This window comes from Chelonia mydas, chromosome 3, assembly GCF_015237465.2.
Source record: "Chelonia mydas isolate rCheMyd1 chromosome 3, rCheMyd1.pri.v2, whole genome shotgun sequence".
In the NCBI taxonomy this organism is placed as follows: Eukaryota; Metazoa; Chordata; order Testudines; family Cheloniidae; genus Chelonia; species Chelonia mydas.
Genome location: NC_057851.1, coordinates 203,003,390 through 203,026,015, shown reverse-complemented (window position 1 = coordinate 203,026,015; position 22,626 = coordinate 203,003,390). Strand labels below are relative to the sequence as shown.

The 22,626-nt window shown below is 44.2% G+C and overlaps 1 protein-coding gene across 5 annotated transcripts in view; it reads left to right on the top strand.

Annotated features, from left to right (window-relative positions):
- The first annotated feature begins 526 nt into the window (after positions 1-526).
- ATL2 (atlastin GTPase 2) overlaps positions 527-22,626 on the top strand; it is a 56,319-nt gene continuing 34,219 nt past the window's right edge. For 3 of the 5 annotated variants that reach the window (XM_043544219.1, XM_043544218.1, XM_043544220.1), the window contains exon 1: positions 551-698. In XM_043544219.1, coding sequence (XP_043400154.1) covers positions 650-698 — 49 coding nt within the window. In that variant the 5' untranslated portion in view covers positions 551-649. Of the gene's footprint in view, positions 699-22,626 lie in introns of all 5 variants that reach the window. The other 2 variants (XM_037896380.2, XM_037896379.2) reach the window with 2 other exon arrangements.

Below are 22,626 nucleotides of genomic sequence, written 5' to 3'. Positions count from 1 at the left end.
TCTGCAGGGGAGGCCTCGGGGGTGGGCAGGGGTGAGTCGGGGGGGATGGGTGGGTGACTCCGGGGGTGTGGGGATGGGTGGGGTGACTGTAGGGGGGGCAGGTGCAGGTGACTCCAGGGGGGATGGGCTGGGGTGAGTTAGCGGGGATGGGTGGAGTGACTCGGGGGTTCTGGTGGGATGACTCCAGGGGAGGTGGGTGGGGGTGAGTTGGGGGATGGGCGCGGTGACTCCGTGAGGGCTCCGGGCCCTGGCCGCTCGGGATCCTGGAGCTGGGGGTAGGGACGCCAATTTTAGTTGGATGTATTTCTGGAAATTTCATCACATGTCATAATCTTTCATTAAAGATTAATCTTTAAGTCCTGGAGACTCCAGGCCAATCCTGGAGGGTTGGCACCCCTAGCTCGGGGGAGGGCCGCCCAAGCGGGCGCTAGGACCCGGCAGCGCCGGCACCCAGGCGCCCGGCGGGCAGGGAACCCGGCGGCGCTCGGACCCCGCGGGCTCCGGACCGCCCGCCCGGATGGGGCGGAGCCGGCGGCGCTGTTGCCGGGCACGCGCCGCAGCGGGATTGGCGGCGCCGCGCGCTGCCGGCCGATAAAGGTCTCGCGGCGGCGTTTGACGTCACGCGGAGTTAATTTTAAACCCGGACAAGATGGCGGAAGGGGACGCGGCGCGGGGCGGCCAGCGCGCGGGGCCGCCAGGTAACGAGCGGCCGGGCCGGGGCTCGGGGCGCGGCCTGCGCGGGGCTCGGGCTCTGCCCTGCGCCGGGCCCGGCCGGGGGGCTCCGGCCAGTGCCGGGGTGGCGGGCTCTGGCCGGGGCTCGGCGTGGGGGGGGGCTCTGGCTCGGGCTCTGGCTCGGCGCGGGGTGACGTGGGGGGGCTCTGGCCGATGCATGGCGGGGGGGCGGCGCGGGGTGACGGGGGGGGCTCTGGCCGGTGCACGGGGGGGACTCGGCGCGGGGGGGGCTCTGGCCGCTGCACGGCGGGGGGGGGACTCGGCGCGGGGTGACGGGGGGGGGTAGCTCTGGCCGGTGCATGGCGGGGGGGCTCTGGCCGGGGCACGGCGGGGGGGCGGCGCGGGGGGGGCTCTGGCGGGGGGGCGGCGCGGGGGGGCTCTGGCCGCTGCACGGCGGGGGGGGACTCGGCGCGGGGTGACGGGGGGGGCAGCTCTGGCCGGTGCACGGCGGGGGGGGCGGCGCGGGGGGGGGCTCTGGCCGCTGCACGGCGGGGGGGGACTCGGCGCGGGGTGACGGGGGGGGGCAGCTCTGGCCGGTGCCTGGCGGGGGGGCGGCGCGGGGGGGGCTCTGGCCGGGGCACGGCGGGGGGGGACTCGGCGCGGGGTGACAGGCTCTCGTTAGTGTTTGGGGGCGCGGCTGTGTGTCGCAGGGCCTGCCCGGCACGTTCTGGGGGGCGGCTGGCAGGGTCCGGTCCATACACTTGTGGGTCCCGTTGTGCCCCGTGTTCGGTGGGCGGGCAGGAGCGGCCGCGGGCGGGTGTTGGGAGCTGTGGTCTGTAGCTAGCGGCCCGGTGGGATGGGGGCAGTCCCTGCCTTTGGGGCTTGGTCTGATAGAGGCGCCGGCCCCCCGGCCCCCCTCGTGTCACTGGCTGTCTCTCGCCCTGCCCGGGCTGCAGGGAGGAGGCTGCTCGCGTTGGAGTGCGGTCCTGGCCGTTCATTTATGCCGTGACCTACTTTTAAGTAGAACAGAAATCCTGAAGTGCCAGTTTTATCCCTTCCGACTCCCTCATTTGTTGCTTCTCAGCTCCTTGCCCTCCGTAGGGAAAGGTTCTCTGAGCTTTGCCCCAGGCAGATGGTTCCTGTGGTGAGTCTGAAACAACACATTCAGTGTGTGCACAGAGGGAGTTGGGTGGAAACACTGAATTGAACTGATAACGTTTGAGTGACCTTACCCTATGCTGCAACGTGCTTCTAGCTGGCAAGTGACCTGGGGACCTTGCCTTTGTGTGGGTCATAAGTTATGTGCATAATTGTTGCCAGATCTCTTGGGGAGAATACATTTGTAATACTCTACAACTCTGTAAACAAGCCAAGGCAAAGGATAGCATTTGGATACTATGATGATGGGAAATGCAGAAAATGTAATATAGATAAAAATGTTAAGCCATGTAAAACCTTAATGACTCACATCCTAAATGATGGGAGCAACTTATTTTCTCATTCAAATAAAATCAAAACAGCCCTAGTAATATGTAATGTGCTTACTGGTTCTGTTTACACCACTTAAAGTGGGGTCTGGTTGTGAAATTTTACTGACCAACTGAGAAGAGATCCGATGAAGATAAACTAGACTTTTTTTGCCCCCTTACAAGAATATGCTTGTACTAATATGCTGTTTGTCATGGAAGCAGATTTGTACACTGGAGCATCAATGTTCTTGTAGCAAGTCCTCTCTTAATAATGGGACCTACTGTCTTCAAGGGTTTGCTACTTAGACTCCTATATATTTGAGTCTAAGGTCGTATGGTATGGCTCAAGAACAAACCAAACATTTGAGAATGTGACTGTCTGATTTTAGAGCTGGAAAGACAGGCAATCTTTTGCTAAGTCATAGGCTCTTGGAGTTAAAATACAACGTAATATCTTCAGTCAAATGTTAAAGTCTCAGTGCTTTGGGCAGACTTACAACATTTTGTTAATTACACTGTTGCATGATTGGAACACTTAGTTTGAAAACCAGGTGGTTGAATTCAGCATTGTTAACCAAAAGCTGATTGGTAGGTACCATATGCTGCCATTGGTTAGTGGTGATACATTTGCTAGTCCACTGGATATGGAGACATCTTGGCAGAAGTAGAAACTGGAAGTTGCAGATCAGATACTCTGCAAACCTGTTGAAAGGGGGAAATAACCTGAACACTTCCCTTAATTTACAGCTTTTAATGATCTTCCTCATCCAAAATCTATATTCGTTCAACAGTAATTCTGTCCTTCAGGGTAAAGTGTGCTGCCTTCAAGAAAATAGGGAGGTGGTGGTCTAAGGAAATACTAGACAAACTCAAACACCATTAACTCCACTAAAAATTCATACTGACTTAAGGGAATCCAGGCCTAAAAGCTCTTAGATGAAATTATTTCAAACTAGAAGTAAAACATTTGCACTGTGGCCAATATCCATGTCTGAAAGCCACCAGTCCTTCAAATACAGATAAGTCAGAATTTCAGAAGACATCTTGGGCCTAAACTTCAGGGGTATTGAGCACCTACAGCTTCCACTGACTTGGCACTCCTAAGACTCAGGCCCAAGACCTCTCCAGTTAGGAACCCATAATCAAAGGCAACTTCTGAAAACTTTTTGGCACAAATGTTTCAGTAAAGTTAGTGAAAATGTTACGTCTTCATTGTTTCTACAATAAGATACTGTTGCTGAATACTTAAATAGACTGGTGAAATGCTATTGATCCTCTCTTGCTACCTCACACTAGAGCAAGTTAAAAGAACACTTTTAGAATAGGAGACTAGTACTACTGACGTAAGTTGGCCATAGCAGGGGTAAGTGCTGCTAGGTCTTCTCCCTCACATCACTAATGTTCTTAATGGCAACATCTGAGCTGTTCCAATCATGAAGCTTGCTTGATCATACTACCAAGTACAATAAAAATGGTGGCAGTGAACTTCTGAAGTACAGACTAGAGTTGAACAAAACTAAATGCATGTTCTTCTCACTTAGCGTAAAACATAACTGAATATTCAGTCTTATATGACAATCACAAATTGCAACCCTTTCACCAGGGTTAGGATAAGAGGAAATAAAAAGTTGTGACTGTTCATATCCTTTGTCAGAACACACTAGACCATGTCAAAATCTGATTGCTCAGTTCTGAGGAGTCACGGACATAGGACAAACTCCGTACTTAAAGGATACCACCAAAGCTTTTTCGGCTTTGACTGCTCTTGACTGTAGCCCCTAGGGCTAGCTTGCCTTTATTATATTCAGCAGTAAAGCAAAGAACCTACAGTTAGCAGAAGACTCGAGGCCTAATGCATAATCTATAGATCAGGCAAGATGACAGATGTCTTATACTTTAGGTCCCAAGTTAAGATTTCCAATCACTTAAAAGATTGCATTGTAACAATAAACATGCAGATTTGCTGTGTCCATTAAACAACCTGAACGTCTTAGAATGATCTGCAAAAGTTCAAAGAGGCAGTATCCAGTTTAAAATTCAGAGTTTGAAGTGGTTTGCATTCTTGCTTGCATGCGACACTCAGTGTGTGTGTACACAATGTTGCACTGTGCACTTGCAGTTCTCCAACTTGCATGCATTTCATTAAGTCCATCCTGGACCAACATTTTAAACTTGATTTACTAACAGTTTAAATTATTGAAGATTACTTCTTAATCTTTTCTATTTCTCATTCTTATTGTCCAAGCTGAGTGAAATCCCAAAAATATAGTTCTTGTTTACACCATGCTGCAATTCTTGCAATCCAAATACTGTAGAGGAATTTTGAAATACCTACACTTGTACTAAAATCTTAAACTTAACATGACTTCTAAACATTGCAGTGAAGAAGTCTATTTAGTTTTTTGTGAAAACAAAAAACACTTTTATAAACCAGCATCTGAGTCCGAGCTGTCTGGCAGTGGTGCCTCTTTCCTGTTAAAATGAAAATATTTTACCCTGAGCACTGATGGGTCATTTTCCTCATATGTTCAGAGCTTTGCCATAGTCCTGCAGTTGAGTATGTGAAGTCAGTGGAACTCTGCATGGGTTTGCCCACGTGAATCCAATTGCAGTATTGGAACTTATGCTTGTAACATGAATACTAGAGCAAACTAATCTGTTCTAAGGAATGGTCTCCTTTTATGGATAAAAGCAGGTTAATGATATTGAAGAACAGTCCTTCAGTTCATTTTTGTCATGCGGTACTCTGAAAGGAGTACGGGTATCTGTACAAATAGAAATAACTCAGCTATAGTACTTGGCAACTAATTTCACAGGAAATGTTTTTGAGTACTTATCTAGGGAATCAGTAGGTGATCATATCATGCTTCAACTGTATGACTTCCCTAATACTACTATTCTTTAATAATAATTTCCTGTAAAGCTAAATGATTAACACTACATAGGTCTGTGAGTTTAAAGCTATGGAAGATCTTGGGGGTTTTCAGAAAGCCCCCAATATGTTTAACTATATTGATTTTTTTTAAAAGATGTTCAAAATAAAATCAGAAAATTGTGTTTGCACTGTGTAAACTGGAAGCTTGCCGCATGCAGATTGGGCCAATTACATTTCTAATATCTGGTAGCTATCTGCGGTATCTTAAAGGGACCTGCAACTCAAACTTCTTGAAATATACTAACTTTAAAAAGTTTCCCATGTCTGATAGATTTGAGGCATACTGTTTAAAGGGCACTATTTACCTAAGTTTAAAAAAAAATTCTGGCAACAAGGGAGGAAACTGACTGCAAGGGGCACAGGAAAACTGACTTCATACAGTGCTTTCGTGCACAAAGTAAATAGGCTGTTTTTTTTGCTTTCATTTACCATAATCTTGGCTATTAAATCCAACTAGTCAGTAAAAACAAACCCCATTATTTTCAATTGGTATTCCTTTGGCATTGGTCCTATAAATGCTTATATGAAGTGGTCCATGCAGCACTCCCACTGTGTGATCCTTGCTGTTTCATTCTGTGGACCACCAGAAAGTGCCAGAGACCACAACTTATTCATAAATGATCTGGAGAAAGAGGTAAACAGTGAGGTGGCAAAGTTTGCAGATGATACTAAACTGCTCAAGATAGTAAGGACCAAAGCAGACTGTGAAGAACTTCAAAAAGATCTAACAAAATTAAGTGATTGGGCAACAAAATGGCAAATAAAATTTAATGTGGATAAATGTCAAGTAATGCACATTGGAAAAAATAACCCCAACTATACATACAATATGATGGGGGCTAATTTAGCTACAACTAATCAGGAGCAAGATCTTGGAGTCATCGTGGATAGTTCTCTGAAGACATCCACACAGTGTGCAGCGGCAGTCAAAAAAGCAAATGGGATGTTAGGAATCATTAAAAGAAGGGATAGAGAATAAGACGGAGAATATCTTATTGCCCTTATATAAATTCATGGTACGTCCACATCTTGACTACTGCATACGGATGTGATCCCCTCATCTCAAAAAGTATATACTGGCATTAGAAAACGTTCTGAAAAGGGCAACTAAAATGATTAGGGGTTTGGAACGGGTCCCATATGAGGAGAGATTAGAGGCAAGGACTTTTCAGCTTGGAAAAGAGGAGACCAAGGGGGGATATGATAGAGGTCTATAAAATCATGAATGGTGTGGAGAAAGTGAATAATGAAAAGTTATTGACTTGTTCCCATAATATAAGAACTAGGGACCACCAAATGAAATGAATGGGCAGCAGGTTTAAAACAAATAAAAGGAAGTTCTTCTTCACTCAGCGCACAGTCAACCTGTGGAACTCCTTGCCTGAGGAGGTTGTGAAGGCTAGGACTATAACAGGGTTTAAAAGAGAACTAGATAAATTCATGGAGGTTAAGTCCATTAATGGCTACTAACCAGGATGGGTAAGGAATGGTGTCCCTAGCCTCTGTTTGTCAGAGGGTGGAGCGGGATGGCAGGAGAGAGATCACTTGATGATTACCTGTTAGGTTCACTCCCTCTGGGGCACCTGGCATTGGCCACTGTCGGCAGACAGGATACTGGGCTGGATGGACCTTTGGTCTGACCCAGTATGGCCATTCTTATGTTCTTTAACCATTGTCTTGAGGAACTTTTCAAGTTCAAGTGCAAACCATGATAGCTGTCATATGCCTAGCAGAGAAATTTAGACGATCATTATTTTACCACTGCGTACAGCCAGGTTTGTGTAACATACAGTTATCAGTTTTTTTTCAGTGGACGATCACATTTTAGTACTAATTTCCTGTGAAATCCTGGATTGGCAAAAAGTCAATTCAAAAGCAAATATTTCATCAGACTAGCTGTAATATATCTGTTTGTTAAACTGACATCTGGGAAACGGAAGCTCTTTCAAATAGTGGGTAGATGCAGGTAGTCAAGTTAGTTTGAGCTGGATGTAACACACCCACTCAGTGGGCCACACATAGGGAGACTGTTGAACGTGCTACAGTTCTAGTGCAGCTGGGTCGTCTAGTTCGCTCAGAGGCATATTCTTTTAGAACTGGAGGTCCCAGGTTTGATACATGCTGCCGATGACCCACCCAGGGGTGCAGTGTTAGAGACAACAGACTGCCTGAACGTTCTCCAAACAGAAAGCTAGCCTCCTCAACTTCAAAGTCAACATTTCCTGTTAATACCCAAAGTTTTTGTATGGGTTGTCTGTCTGAAATTTGTCAGTGCTCACGGGAATGTGTAATTATACCTTTGAAACTGGACTAAAACAAGATTCTCTCCGAAAATACATTAAAAATGCAGTTGACACTCCCACTAATCAATCTCAGATCAAATATTCTGAAGTGCTTGTGTATCCCTGTATCCTCTCTTCATATTGGCTAGTGGTTAGCTGCTATTTAGGGATGGGTAAAAATTAAACAATCAAGACTGTTAAGCTATTCAGAAGCTAAGGGGCGGTCCTACAAAGAGTAGTTGGGGGAAAGAGCATTTTCTTTCTGCAGCTCACTCGCTAGCAGTAAGTAATTTGGTAGTCATGAGCAGACACTAGAAAACTGAACATGTAAAGTGCTATGTAAGTGCATTATTTGCATCTGCAAAATGCCTCACAAAGAATAATCCTGTGAGGAATGTAAATACGATCTCCATATTATAGTTCAGGGTATTTAGATTGGGGATTGGAGATGGTTTTGGTGACTTATTCCAGGCTACACAGGGAGTCATAGGAAGGGACTTAAATTGTAACTTTCGCATTTTTTGGTGTGTCTTGCTCATGGCTTGCTCTCTGAAAGAGGAATATTTTGCTGTTTTCTCCTTGTTGGATGCAGGCTTCTTCCCTCCCAATCTCTTGATATCTTTCCTTTTCTCTAGCTGTTCTCTCTTTAACAACTTCAGTTTCATATTTTATCTTCTGACCAGAGAGTGAGCACATGGTTGCTTTAATTGCTGTTGCACAACTGACCTGGAATGTAGTACTACTGTATGGCAAGATGGAACTTGCACATTACCACTGATCTCCATGGATTGCTCTTCAAGAACTGGAATGAAAACCAGACTCTGAAATTCAGCCTGAGTCTTCAATTTTTTTTCCTTGCATGTTTGCACAAATAAAAAATCCACAGATCTACGAAATAGGTTTCAAAGTTTGGGCATAGACACAGATATAAATCAGAACTAGCACATAATTATTCAAGCATAACTGGCTTAAAAAAAATCTAGATAAGTGATGATCTATGCTTAATGAAGTGACTAGTCACCAAGATGGTCAGGGACATGACTCCATGCTCCAGGTGTCCCTAAGCTTCCAACTGCCAGAAGCTGCGACTGGATGAAGGGATGGATCATTCGAAATTGCCCTGTTCTGTTCATTCCCTCTGAAGCATTGGGCACTGTCCACTGTCAGAAGATAGGATACTGAACTAGATGGACCACTGCTCTGACCAATATGGCTGTTCTTATGTTAAGTCTTACTGGTGCAAAACTGTGTAAGTGAAATCAGAATCAGACCCCGAAACATCTTCAATAAAGCTGCAGTCATACACTAAGATAGAAGGAAAAAGTAGATTAACATGACCTTGTCTATATTATAACAATCCGCATTGTATAAACAACTTCTTATTGATATCAGGAAAATATTTAACATGTATGTTGGTGCAGTTTGTACTGCATGACTACCAGTAAAATGAAACCTCATTTTCAGTCAAACTGTAAAAAGTGTGTGGAAAATCCTGTTGCAGAAATAATGTTGACTGCCTGTTCTGCGATACAGGGTCTACATTTTTACATTGCACGCTCCCAGGAAAGTTGTTCTCACTCAGTGATACAGTTCAGTTTGGGATAAAGAAGGTGTGGCGTGAACTGCAGTTATTTTAACCTAGTACATAAGCCAAATCTTGTTAGTGCGCCCTCCAAACTCCTGAGGGGCTGGCTTGTACCACTTACATCTCGTAACTTCTTTCTTGAGAGTAGGTAAAAAGATAGGAGGAGCCCCTTTTCTTTCTTTACTTCTTGCTTTTGGCTGTTGCTTTCCTGAATCTTTAGGGTATGTCTACGCTGGCAGAGTTACAGTGCCGGCAGTTACAGTGCCGCTCAGAGAATGCTGAAGGGAAACCGCTGCTGTGTGTTCACACTATCAGCTGCCTGCACAATAGCGTGTTCACACTTGCAGCAGTATTCGGAACGGTGCACTCTGGGCAGCTATCCCACAGAGCATCTCTTCTGCTGCTGCTAGGAGCTGTGGGAAGGCAGAAGGAGTCACGGGGCGTCCTGGGTCCTGTCCCATCCCAATGGCCTGTGATGCATTGCTTCGCATCCCAGCAATCCCTGTGTTTCTGTACACATTTGGCGCCATCTTTCAGTGATTTGTGTACTGTGCGCTCTGCGTCTTCGGTCTGCAGGAATGGATCCTGCACTGTTGACCAATATGCTGCTCGCTGTAACACGTCACAAGTGGCAGTGGAGTTATTCTTTAAACTACAAAGGCAAGCGGAGTGCAATATTGATCTCGCCACGCGTGGTAGGTACGACATGAGATTGCTTGTGGCATTCACGGAGGTGCTAACCACAGTGTAACGCCACTTTTGGTCTCGGGGAAACAAGCACTGAGTGGTGATCACATCGTCATGCACGTCTGGGATGACTAGCAGTGGCTGCAGAAACTTTCAGATGAGGAAAGCCACATTCATGGGACTGTGGGATAAGCTTGCCCCAGCCCTGCGGTGCAAGGACATGAGAATGAGAGCTGCCCTGTTGTTGGAAAAGCATGTGGCGATTGCACTGTGGAAACTGGCTACTCCAGACTGCTTCCAATAGATCGCTAACCAGTTCGGAGTGGGAAAGTCAACCATTGGACTCATGTTGACGGAAGCGTGCAGGGCCATTAATCGCATCCTGCTCTGAAAGACCATGACTCTGGACAACATGCGTGACATTGTGGATGGCTTTGGACAAATGGGCTTCCCTAACTGTGGAGGGGCAATAGACGGTATGCATATTCCAATTCTGGCAGCAGGCCACCTAGCCACCGAGCACATTAATTGCAAGAGGTATTTCTCAGTGGTTCTCTAGGTGCTTGTGGATCACCGTGGGCATTTCACGGACATTGATGCAGGCTAGTCCGGAAAGGTGCATGACTTATGCATCTTTCGGAACACTGTCCTGTTCAAGAAGTTGCAAGCAGGGACTTTCTTCCTGGACCAGAAGATCACTGTAGTGGCAGTCAAAATGCCCATTGTGATCCTGGGAGACCCTGCCTACCCCCTAGTGCCATGGCTTATGAAGCCATACATGGCGCACCTTGACAGCAGCAAGGAGCGGTTCCTCAACAGGCTGAGCAAGTGCAGAATGGCTGTTGAGTGGGCTTTTGGCCATTTAAAGGCCTGCTGGCACTGTCTGTATGGGAGGCTGGACCTGGCTGATTACAATATTCATATGCTTATAGCCGTGTGCTATACGCTCCATAATATTTGTGAAGGGAAAGATGAAAGCTTTGCTTAGCGCCTGGAGGCTGAATTTGGACAGGCAGAGACCAGAGATATTAGAGGGGCACAGTGTGGTACCATAAGGATCAGGGATGCCTTGAGGCAGTGATTTGAAGTTGAAAGCCACTAATATTTGTTGCTATGCTCGGGAGTGCAGTGCTTGTAATGCTCGGAGGTGATAGTGATTGGTGCAGACGATGCACTATGAAGGTGTAAGAAAATTGCCTGTTTGCTTTCAGTAAGGGAATAACGATTGCTTTCAAACCAAAACAAGTTTATTAAACTACTGGATTGGGGAGAGAAACAAAAAAACATATCTGCACTGAGGGGGAAGGGAGGGTCGCAGGAGGAGGTGAGGTCCTGGGATAGTTAAAGATTTGTGTATGTCCAGGTATCCTATCAAACCTTGTCCTTTGGAGTACAGTGCAGCGGGTACTATACTTCAGCAGGGCTAAACTGCAGAGAGATGGGTGTTGATTGCAGTGGGTACTGGGAGTCTGCAGGACTGGACTGTGATGGGGGCAGGAGTGGCTCTTGGGGAGAGCCAGCGCTGTAGGGGGTGGCTTATAATCATCCCTGTCCCCACATTTTCCACAGGCTGTGTTCATTATGGAAGATCTCTCGCTGCTGAGGGTGAGCGAGGGAATCAAGGGAGGTTCTTCTCCAAGACTGCAGCTTCCTTATGTGTCTTGCCTGTGTGCAGCAATGGTGTCATGCAGATTCCCGTGAAGTGAGGGAGTCAGTCAACACCCTGTTCCGCTGCTCAGACTAGGCATGTGGTGGTACGCACATCATACAGACACAAGCCTGCTTTCTGCAACCCTCCTGCCCCCAACAACTCGCTTCAGCGATTCCCAAAATCAAACCCACTTACCAGGGGCCTCCGTTTGCACTTGGCCAAGATCCGACAGCTGTGACTGGCTAGGCTCCTCTGGGGTAGAAAAGAGCGCTAAGTGGCTGCATGCATCTCTGACCTCCGAGTCATCCTCTGCCTCTGTCCCTGTCCACAACCTTGTCCAGGATTTCCTCCTCCTGGCTCAGTCCACTCTCGCCTGGGCAAGTGAGCCAATGAAGTATCCACAGGGGCCTTCACAGTGGAAGTGGGCTTGCCACCAGGTATTGCGTCCAGCTCTTTGTAGAACTGGCAGCTCGTGAGCACAGCACCAGAGCGGCGGTTTGTCTCCTGCGCTTTGTGGTAGGTGTTCTGCAGCTCCTTCACTTTGACCCTGCACTGCAGTGTGTCCTGGTCATGGCCCCTTTGTCATGCATTGTGAAATCTGTCTGTAGGTATCATAATTCCTATGGGTGGAGCATAGCTGGGACTGGACAGCTTCCTCTCCCCAAATGCTGCTGATGTCCAGCAGCCCAGCATTACCCCAACATGGGGATCGCCTGGTGCATGGAGCAGGCATGGTCTGCTGTAAAGATGCACTGAAACCACTGCACAAGTCACCAAGCAAACAGGAAGGGGACTTTCAAAATTCCCAAGGAATATACGGGGTGGGGATGATTGGTCACCTGAGGGCAGTGCAGTAGAATTCAAACTGATGACCAGAGAGAGGCAAGAAAAGACATTGTGGGACACCTCCTGGAGGCCGATTGCAGCTCTGTAATCAACCAGGGTGTCTACACTGGCACCGTGGTGCTGTACTCCCGGCGCAGAAAGCTCTACGCCTCTCGTCGGGGTGGGTTTTTACAGCACTGCAACTGCACAGTTTCTGTGCACTCAGTGGTGTGGCCGTGTGCTCAACTCGGGAGTTACAATGCAGCAGACTGCTTTACTGCGCAGAAACTTGCCAGGGTAGACAAGGCCTGAATGTGGTTTGAGATCCCTTTGGTTTAGGAGTTAATTAGGAACAGAAGCATACTGGCCACAGCACAGAGGACTGACAACTTGTGGAAACTCACAGTATCCGTTTCAGGTGAGGAGCAGGCAGTGGAAGCAGGTGAATTTCTAAACAGCAAAGATCCTGTTTAAATGCATATATCCTGACTTCCTGCGAATACACAGAATGGCACTGAGAATTTCAGCTGCAAAGCCTGCCATGTAGTGTTGGTGGCTGTTGTGATCAAATATCTTCTATTTAAAAGAGAGAGAACTTTTCCTCAACAACATTTTCCTTAAAATGTAAGCATACAGAATACACTTTTCATAGCTCAGTAAAGTAATATGAAGAGTTCTTGTTAATTGTTCATGTATAAAGTAACACTTAATGCTAAATATTATAATTCCATACCATTAGCTTTAACGAGGTACTTCGTCTTATCACTGTTACTATTCTGTTGGTTGGAAGTGGAACTTCAATTAAAATTTATGAAGTTGGGACCTTATTTCATGTTGGCTGTGTTATGTGCCCTATGTTCTTAACTTACAGTAGCGTTGTGGGGTTTGTAAGACTTGAGTGTCTCATCTACATTAAAAAGACCACCCTGGAAGTGGTTCTGTCTGGGAAACCTGTGCAGTTAATGAAATCTATTGGGTTCAAGTAAAATACAAAATATTTAAAAGCAAGTATTGTCTCTAAATGCTAACAGGCTTTTAAACCTTAATTCTAGAAAGGTAGAGAGCTTCCTTACATGTGTTACATAATCTTATTACAAATTTATAGCTTTGCTTCTAAGATGTACATTTTTGTAAAAGTTCAAAGTTCCTAAAGCTTCATGCAAGAAATCTGCTAGTACTAAAAGTACTGTAGAAATAAGTAGTAATTGTGTGGGTCAGCTGCTGAATCCTTATCACATGGCACATTCCTAAAGGTTTAACAGTGAAGAAAAGAATCTTCTAGTATAAACTGAGGTTAATGGTTTTATACATGGAAGTTGAACTAATCTTAATAGCAGTATTCAAGATCAACTATAAAAACGGGCATACAGTACTTCATGGACAAAACTTATAGAGAATGGAAATGGAGACATCTGTGGAGCATTCAGACACTACACAGGAATCTTGATTTTATGAAAAAATGATGTATGGAGTGTGAAGAGGATTTAACTTGGCTCATCTAATAGAATGTGAATAAGCAAGAATAACATGCCATTTAAGTACTTTGCATTGCAGGCATAACATTCTTTTGGTCCTTTTTGTTAACCAAATATCCTACTAGACTATTCTGTAGTACAAAATACATGACTAGCTTCCCATTTTATAGAGCATTAGAACTGGCTAGATGTGGAGTTCAAAAAGTTAAAAGTAATCCATTATTGTACTTGCTTGGGGTCCCTGTGTCAGCTCTGTGACTGTAATGTTTGTGTTTTACACAGCAACAGGGAAGAAATGTCTAAAAAAGACCCACACAAACCGAGGAAACTGAGAATACACTTTTAGGTGCCCAAAATAAACTGGGGGGGAAGCTTCCATGTATTGGTTATAGTGATATTAAGATCCTATAATAGGTTAGTAAATCTTCAGACAGAAGCATGATTAAGGTGACTGTCCCTTCAAATGAAAACAAGGTTTTAAAGACTATAAAGGGCAGTGACAAAGGGTTGCTGTGTGTATATGATCACTGTGTAGAAAAGTGAAGGTCAGTAATAATTATAGCAATATTGGATTAGTATTTCAAACTCACCTGGTTGATGAAAGAGGGAAACAGTCAGCTCCCTCTTGTCTTCCTTTCATAATCCTTGCCATCTCGTCATTCTCTTCCACATTATTCATCCTTTAAAAAGGGTGTTAGAAGGCAAGTCTACACTTAAAATGCTGCAGCAGCGCAGCTGCACTTGTCCAGCTGCAATTCTATAGTGCTTCAGTGAAGATGCTACTACGCCAGTGGGAAAACTTCTCCCGTTGGTGTCGTGTTAATCCACCTCCACAAGAAGCAGTAGCTGTGTCGACAGGAGAAGTCCTCCTGTCGACATAGCGCTATGTACGCTGGGAGTTAGGTCTGTATAACTGTGTAGATTTTCCACATACCTGAGTGACTTAGTTATACTGACATAAGTTACTAGTGTAGACCAAGCCTAACAGAAATACACATTGTATGTAGACATAAATTGTATTAGCACCATCCATGCCACCAACTGGTTACAAAGTTCATTTAAGTTGTAGTGTAAACAGGACCTAATGGAGTGAAACTGATATGATCCTGGAGAACTTCAATACCTTTATGATGAAAAAATGCTTCATGCAGGAGCAGCATAAGAATTTTTCTTTGTTCTCATGTGGGGAAGGTGTAGGGGACCCAGGGAAAGGAAATTTGCTTGTTTGGCTGCAATTCTCTTTATCTTGAGTAGTCCTCTGGGAGGCCAGATTGATTTAAATCACCAAGTGGAAAGCCTCGATTTAAATCAACTTTAATCAGCTTTTCCATTTGTACTTCAGCTCTCTTCTAAAGAAAGGTGCATTCTTATTGGATGATATAACTATTAAAACATTGATTTACAACTAAATAGCCTTTACGCTAGATTTGGTACTTCTTTTTACTACCTAGGAGGATATGCTATAACAATATACATTCATTTAAGCAGTTATATATTTTAACATTTTCAGATTCTTAAACGTACATTTTTAATATGTTAGAAAGTGGTGAATGAGAGATTGCTCAGTTACTAGATATTTAACTTTTTGCCATGAATTGTCAAGCTGTGTTAAGATGGTAACTGTGTAATTAAATTCCAAACAGCATATAAAACTTATTTTTATTTAACAAAACAACCTTAAATGTTATGGATATAGAAACTTCTCTTATCAAAATGTTCCAGATGTACAACTAAATGATTTATTAAACAGGAGGATTAACTGTATTCCGTTAATTAAACTGATTATTTCAGCTTAGCCAGGGAAATTTTTCGAATACACCTAAGTAAAATGACTGGAACTTATGTTCCTACTCATCTAAGTCTTTTGAAAATGAGACAGTCTCCTAAGTGACTTAGGCTGACCTACTGTGCCATATTTATAAAGCTTGACCTCAAAAGTTAGATGTTTCCCCCATTCTTTCATTAGATAGAAAGCAGCCTTTACCTCACTTTTTGATGAGACTCAGGGATTCAAGAAAAAAATATTTAATAAATCAAAATATCTAATTTAAATAAAAATCATTAACTTTTATTCACCCTGTCCTCTGCTGTTACTGGAAGAACTTGTGCTGTTCCTTCCTACACATAGCTTTCTCCCCCTCGTCTAGCAAAAGTTAACCTGGTAGTTTCACTAACATTGGTTTCCCACAACCAGTTAAAATTTAAAATTCATCTTTGTCTAGGAAAAATCAGGATGATCAACTTTTCCTGTTGGACAATCAGATACAGAACCCAAGTTGGCCTTGGAGAAGTAACAAATTTCAATACAATCCCAGTTTGATAATGCATGCTATTAAATCTACTTCAGCATACAAGAAGTTGGTTGCCTGAGGTTTGGACAAGTTCTGCTTGCCTTCCCAATGTGTATGTGCTTTATGGGATCTGACCACTTCTGGAGGCAGTAAACAAGACTCTTTTGGGGACAGGGGAACTTGAGATGCTGCATTTTTTCTTCCTCATTCACATGTCTTAACTTACCATAATATTTCCCAGAACAGCATCATGCAGCTTGGCACTATCCTGGTAGATCTCATTTTGCTGTTGCTGCTGGGGTCTTGCTATGTGTGGAAGTCCTGTGCTAATAAAAGTCCTCTAGGTGAGAAGGAAGAGAAACTTTAAGTTTGTCACTGTCTCCTCCTTTCCTTCCCCCAACCCTAAAAAAAAAACCAAACCAAACTTTCCTCTTCAGTGTAGTAGAGGAACATAATTGTCTCAGCGGCTTGATCCATAGTGTGTCCCCAAAACAGGAAGTGCATAGTGAAATATGACTGGGTTTGTGTCACATTTCATGCCACTACAGTCTTTGCGGATACTTACTGCAGCATTTTTCCAAGGCCCAACTTGTGTGGAAGCAAACTGCTGAATATATTGGGGTGGGGAGGAGTGTAAACTTTTTGCCACCTATCCTGCAGTAATGTACTGCCTGCAGAAAAGTCTTCTGCAATTCCTCTTCAATTAAACACAACAAAACACCAGCTTTCCAATATTTCCATTTAGTGGGAAAGACTCTTCCTATGCCCTTTTATACAAACCTTTCAATAAACAGACCTTTGATTTCTTTTGTCTATCTAAGATTAGATAGACCTATGGTCTAATTAGCTATGACACTTCTTGGGTTTCTAGGTCATCAGAATATCTTCTCTCTCCCCATTCCCTTGTGGCCATGCAGCTTCAGGTACTTTGCCTTTTTATGGTTTCATATAACCAATCCAGAATTAACAAACATAAGAAACAGAAATTCTGTAATTAGAAAGGGATGGGGGGATGAAGGCGCAGCATTAAATATTCATTTCCCCCTCATTCCTGTTGGATATCCAAACAAGTCTTTGGAACTTAACTCATCCGTCCTATTTATAGCAGAAATATTCAAAACACTTAATTATTTCTGGCCTTAAAATGAGCTACTTGGCAGCATTTGCTAGTCAGCAATAGGAAGGCAGTGATGCGCAGAAGTCTGCAGTGGTGCCATAACTTTCATGTGAATCTTGCTGTGAATTTACAAAATGAGACAACTGGAAAAAAGGGTAGATAGCAGTTGTTTTTTAAAAAAAAAAAACATTTTATCACTTAGGAGTGTAGCAGAATTGTCTCATAACTGAACTATGAATTATTTGTTTAGATATTGTAAATGTGCTTATAAATTAACTAAAGGAAAGTAAATTTTATTTGCATCTGACCCTTAAGAGAACTTGTAACTCTATTAAAATTTCACACATGCCTACACTTTCTCTATTCAGTTGACTACCCCAAAACACTAACCACACTCAGACCTCTCTCGCTAGAGAAAGGGGAGAGACTAAAAAATGCCGGTCCTTTAGCTGGGTGAAAAGGTCTGACGAGCCTTAAAAATTAAATTATGCTTCTTCACACTGTACAAGACTCAACAAGAACTAGCTTGGAATCTTAGCTCAAACTTTACATCCAAAAGCTCAAATAATAAACTTTCTGATCATAATAAACTTCCCTTTAAAAGGGGCCACTATAAACTTTAAAATAGACTTGTCTGAAATTTTGGTACCTAGTGTGCTTACAAGCAAAACCCAAGATTACTATGACTGGAAAGTATCAGAGGGGTAGCCGTGCTAGTCTGGATCTGTAAAAGCATCAAAAAGTCCTGTGGCACCTTATAGACTACGCTCTAACACGTCTGTTAGTCTATAAGGTGCCACAGGACTCGTTGCCGCTATGACTGGAAAGTTATCGAGACAAAATTCCCCAGTTTTTTCAGTTGACTGTGCATGTGATAGCATTTTGTGTACTCCCTTTCAGATTCTCCTGTATCAGTCTTTCCCTTATAAATATCCACATAGGAGCAAAACAGCATCTATTTTTAAAAAAGCCAGCACCTCTTATTTAAAAAGGTTCCTGTATCAGATATAGGTGGGGAGTTGAGGGGGAAAGGGAGGGAAGCAGTAGACACAATATATCTTGATTGTAGCAAGACTTTTGACACAGGCCTACATGACAGTGTTCTGAGCAAACTTGGAAAATTTGGTCTAGATGAAATTACTAGGTGGATGTGCAACTGGTTGAAAGACCAAAATCAGAGTGGTTAATCAATGGTTCACTGTCAGACTGACAGGATGTATATAATGGTGTCCCGCAAGGGTCAGTCCTGGGGCTGGTACTAGTCAATATTTTCATTGATGACTTGGATAATGTAGTGGAGAGTGTTCCTATAAACGTTTCAGATATCAGCAAACTTGGTGGGGTTGCAACCACATTGGAGGACAGGATTAGAATTCAAAATTGGCAAATTGGAAAATAGTCTGAATTCAACAAGGTGAAATTCAGACGAGTGCACGTTACTTCACTTAAGAAGGAACAATCAAAAGCACAACTGCAAAATGGGGAATAACTAGCTGGGCAGTAGTACTGCAGAAAAGGATCTGGGGGTTATAGTGGATAACACTGAATGAGTCAATGTAATGCAGCTGTGAAAGGCTGATATGTAAGAGACTGGATGTAATTGTCCTGCTCTACTTGGCACTAGTGAGGACTCAGCTGAAATACTGTCCAATACTGGGCACCACATGCTAGGAAAGATCTGGAGAGTCCTGAGGAGAGGAGATATTCACTGAGGCAAAGGACACTTCCCCTCCCCACGCCACTTTAAAAAATAAATAAATAAATAAAAAAGCTGGTTGAAGAGTTACACTAGTTGAGATGACTTCTCTTCTATCTCTCCTGGCCCCCCTTTGACAGCCATGTGGCTTGGAGGAGGAGAAGAGACAAAATGCCTCCTTCTGTTGTGCGTCTGTGGTGTGTAAGAGTGTGGAGCTTCAGAATAGAGCCCTGCGCAGGACTTTTTAAAATCCTGTTCCCACCTATTCCTGCTGTTATGGCAGCTGGTCCTACGGGATCCGAGTCCCGCTGCAGGGCTCTATGCTAGTCCCATGCAGGGCTCTACTTTCGATTGTTGTAAGGTCTTACAAGCCAGAGGCTGAGAAGATGGAGGTCTAAACATGTCCAGAGAAAACACTGGTAGAAATCACAGCATCGGGAGTTTGGTTTTTCATCAGTTTGGTGCAACTTCACGTCACTGATGAATGGCCTCTTACCCTTGTCTTTTATATCTCCCGCTGGCTAGTAGATGTTTGGTAAGTCTTTCAAGACTTGCTAGTAGCCAAGGCCTTTCAGCGGCCAAATGCAGCTGCATAATCCCTCCCAGACTTGTACCAAGCCAAAAACCAATTTTTGGGGGGTGGGGGGAGGAACGTTCCCCCTCACACTTCCCCCGAGTGCATTTTTGTTCCAGATCTCTTCCATGTTGCAAACTCAAGCCTGCAACTTAGTATCATGCTCAACTTTAGTCATGACTTAGCTAGAATTAACTTTCATAAACGCAAACTCTTAAGTAATGATACTTGATGGACCCATTCCCCAGAGTTCAGTTTTGAGGTAGGAAACTGAATCTTTTTTGTGTATGCCTCCAACTTGAATTCATGTAGCTGTGCCTAATAGTATTAGTTGTGTGGAAGATACTAGTTGAGGAAACTAAGCCAGACCTGACTACTGAACTTGGAAAACTGAATACACTGAGACATACAGGCAAGTATGTCTCAACAGTGCTGTGTGGGATAGGTGTAAAGGGTTGATTCTAGAGTGCTATGTGACAAACTCTGTTTATAGATCCCTGGTGGAATAGGCTCCAACGCTAACTTAAACATGTATTCTCTGCAATACTCATCTTTGATATAGGACCAGAACTATTTAGCTTTGACTCTATCAAGGCCCAGACAACATACACAGTTGTAGGAGTTGAGGAAATCTGAGACTCATATCACAGGATCTGCCTGACTTCTAAAGTTTGCACATCTGCTGTTGATGGAATGAAGACAATATCATGTTTCCTGTGAAATTCAGTTAATCTTGGGACTGTAAGTAGAAAGGTTTTAAAGATCATTCTGTTGCTATGAAAGCTAAGAGGAGAAAAGAGCCTTGTGGTAATTATCCGTTAAGCTTATTTCTGTAAGAGCCGAGGGAGGTACTGATGCAGGGTGCTCGAAGTGTAGCGCCTTCAAGGGAAAATGAGGTGTCAGGCAGGAACTTTGACAGTTCCCCACTGCTTTGAAAGTCTTTTTTCAGCACTATAAACTGAGCCCTACCCTTTTTTATTTAAGCAGGCCATGAGACATCGTGTTCACAATGCTTGGGAGCAGAAATTTCTTTTTCATAGACTGGAGTGCATGTGTTCTTAGAACTGGATGACAATAGACAGCTCTTACCAAGAATCAAACAGTTGGTCGCTATCATGCCACTGGAGTCTTTAGGCTTTGTGGTAAACTATTGAATGTCTTACTGTGCCACAAAACAATTGGAATCCATAGGTGCTCTACTCAGAGGTGTCCCTGTCTGAGAGCAGGATCCAGGATACTGTAGGCCTGCCAGAAATGACTTGTCAGAACCAGCAGATGTTGGCTAGGATTCTGCTATCAGTATGTCAAATGGTGGCAGCATCATTTGTTTATAGCTGATATGTTCCCACAAGAGACGGCTGTCACTGGATCCTGAGATGCATGAGTTGTTTTCGCAGGTAAGTACCTGCTGCATTGCATCCTGGTGGTGGGAGACCTCTACCTCCTGGGCTTGATTGAGATTATTGATAGACTCTCCGTTGGATCTGGACTTCCACATTCCTTCAGCTCAAATTGGAATGACCGCAATGTGCATTATGGTTTGACTAGAACCCAGTCAGGAAAGCCTCACACCCAAGATGCTTGCTTTCTCTGTGAATTACAGCTATACACAAATCATCTGGAGATTAGAGCAAACTAAAGCCTACATGGACCTGGTATTCCACCAGGTGTCACTTAAAGTTTGGGGGGAAAATAGGATTATGCCTGCGTTCAGAAGCCCTGTTGGTGTGGCATGTTGAGCCATTTCTTTCAACACATTTCTAGTGGGAAAGGAGAAGCAAATTGGTATCAACCCTCAAATGATCCCTGGAACAACTATTTTAAACAAATCCGAGTAGTACCTGCTGCCCGCCCTGAACATGTTCACTATGGGGACACGCAGCAGCAACAACCACAGCAGGCGCAGAGGTTTGTGAAGCGATCAGGACTATGTACCAAATGTGGTGGGCATGACAAATGTTCCTAGAATAGTCGCTGACTTCGATTGATGGGGCTTTCTAAACAGCACTGGGGCCATTGATTGGACTCGTGGATATAGATTGCCCTCCACAAGGAGCGCACATACATAAACTACAAAGGGTACGACTCGGTCGTTAGGCAGGCTCTGGTCGACCACTGGGATGCACTGGCAGGGGGCATATCACCAGGGTGTTCTGGAGATTGGGACTTTACCTTCATGGACAAACTTAGACGTTCCCACCAAATGACATTATAAATGGAACACTGTCCCCACTGTTACTCTAGGGGACGCTGCTTACCCATTGTTGCCATAGCTTATGAATCCATACCATGATTTCAGAGGAGCTGGCAGAAGAAGGGTACGCTGCAGGCCCAGTGACTGTAGAATGGTGGTGAAATATGCCTTTGAAATCCTGTTGGGGTTGCCTTCAGAACCGTTTGTATGCCAGTGTAGTCCGTACCGTCTGCATTATTGTGGCTTGCTGTGTTTTGCACACAGGGAGGAGGAGGGATCTTTTTGCCAGGAGTGGACTCAAGACACTGCCAGATTTCTGCATAAGTGCACGCAACCAGATAGTGCACCTGTGCTGACTGCTGCTGGGTCCACATGCACAACAGAAATCGGGGATGCCTTGTGTGCCCACGTAATGGATTTGCACATTGGCGTTTTGAATAAGCCCTTGCCTATTGACATGAATATTTTAAAGGAGATAATCTCCAACTTCTGTTGGATCTTCAATTGTAGTGCTCAAGGATAAATGTGAAGGTGAATTTTCAAGGAACAACAAAAGTTTGTGCCTTCTCCCCTTTTTCTAGAGAATCTTAAAGATGTGTTTTCTGTTTGGGCTTTTTATACAGCATTGGGAATACTTAGTCTTGACTTTCTTCACTTGCAGGAGAATCTGAATGAAAGTTTGAGGTTGACCTGAGTTGTAGCACTCTTAGCACCCTGTTGATGGAGAAGTCCAATTTTGGTGCTTTCAGGGCTAAGTTGGGACTTGCTGCTATTAATGTCTGTCTGTATGTATAATGTGAAACTGTGACAAAGATATGGTGGCCTTTATTCTCTGCTAGGCCAGGAAGAATTGTCAGCTCAAAAAAGAGAAGCTGTTTCTAAATCTTTGACTTTGAAAAGACCATCTTAATGCTTCATTCAAGACACTTTTTTCCAGTGGTGCAAAATCACGCCTGCATTTTCCATGCCCATTTGGGATATATGCATAAATTTATCTTGCCTACTACTTCGTGTTCTCTTAAAATGGCTTCTAGCTCTGTATGTTCGATGTTAGCTAATTATTAACAAGCAGTGTTGAAAGTCCAAACTTCCCAATGTACTTACTTAGTGATTAAAATCAGTGTTGTGTTGGAATTGGAAAGAAACAGTTCATAAATTTCAACACTGTCTTTT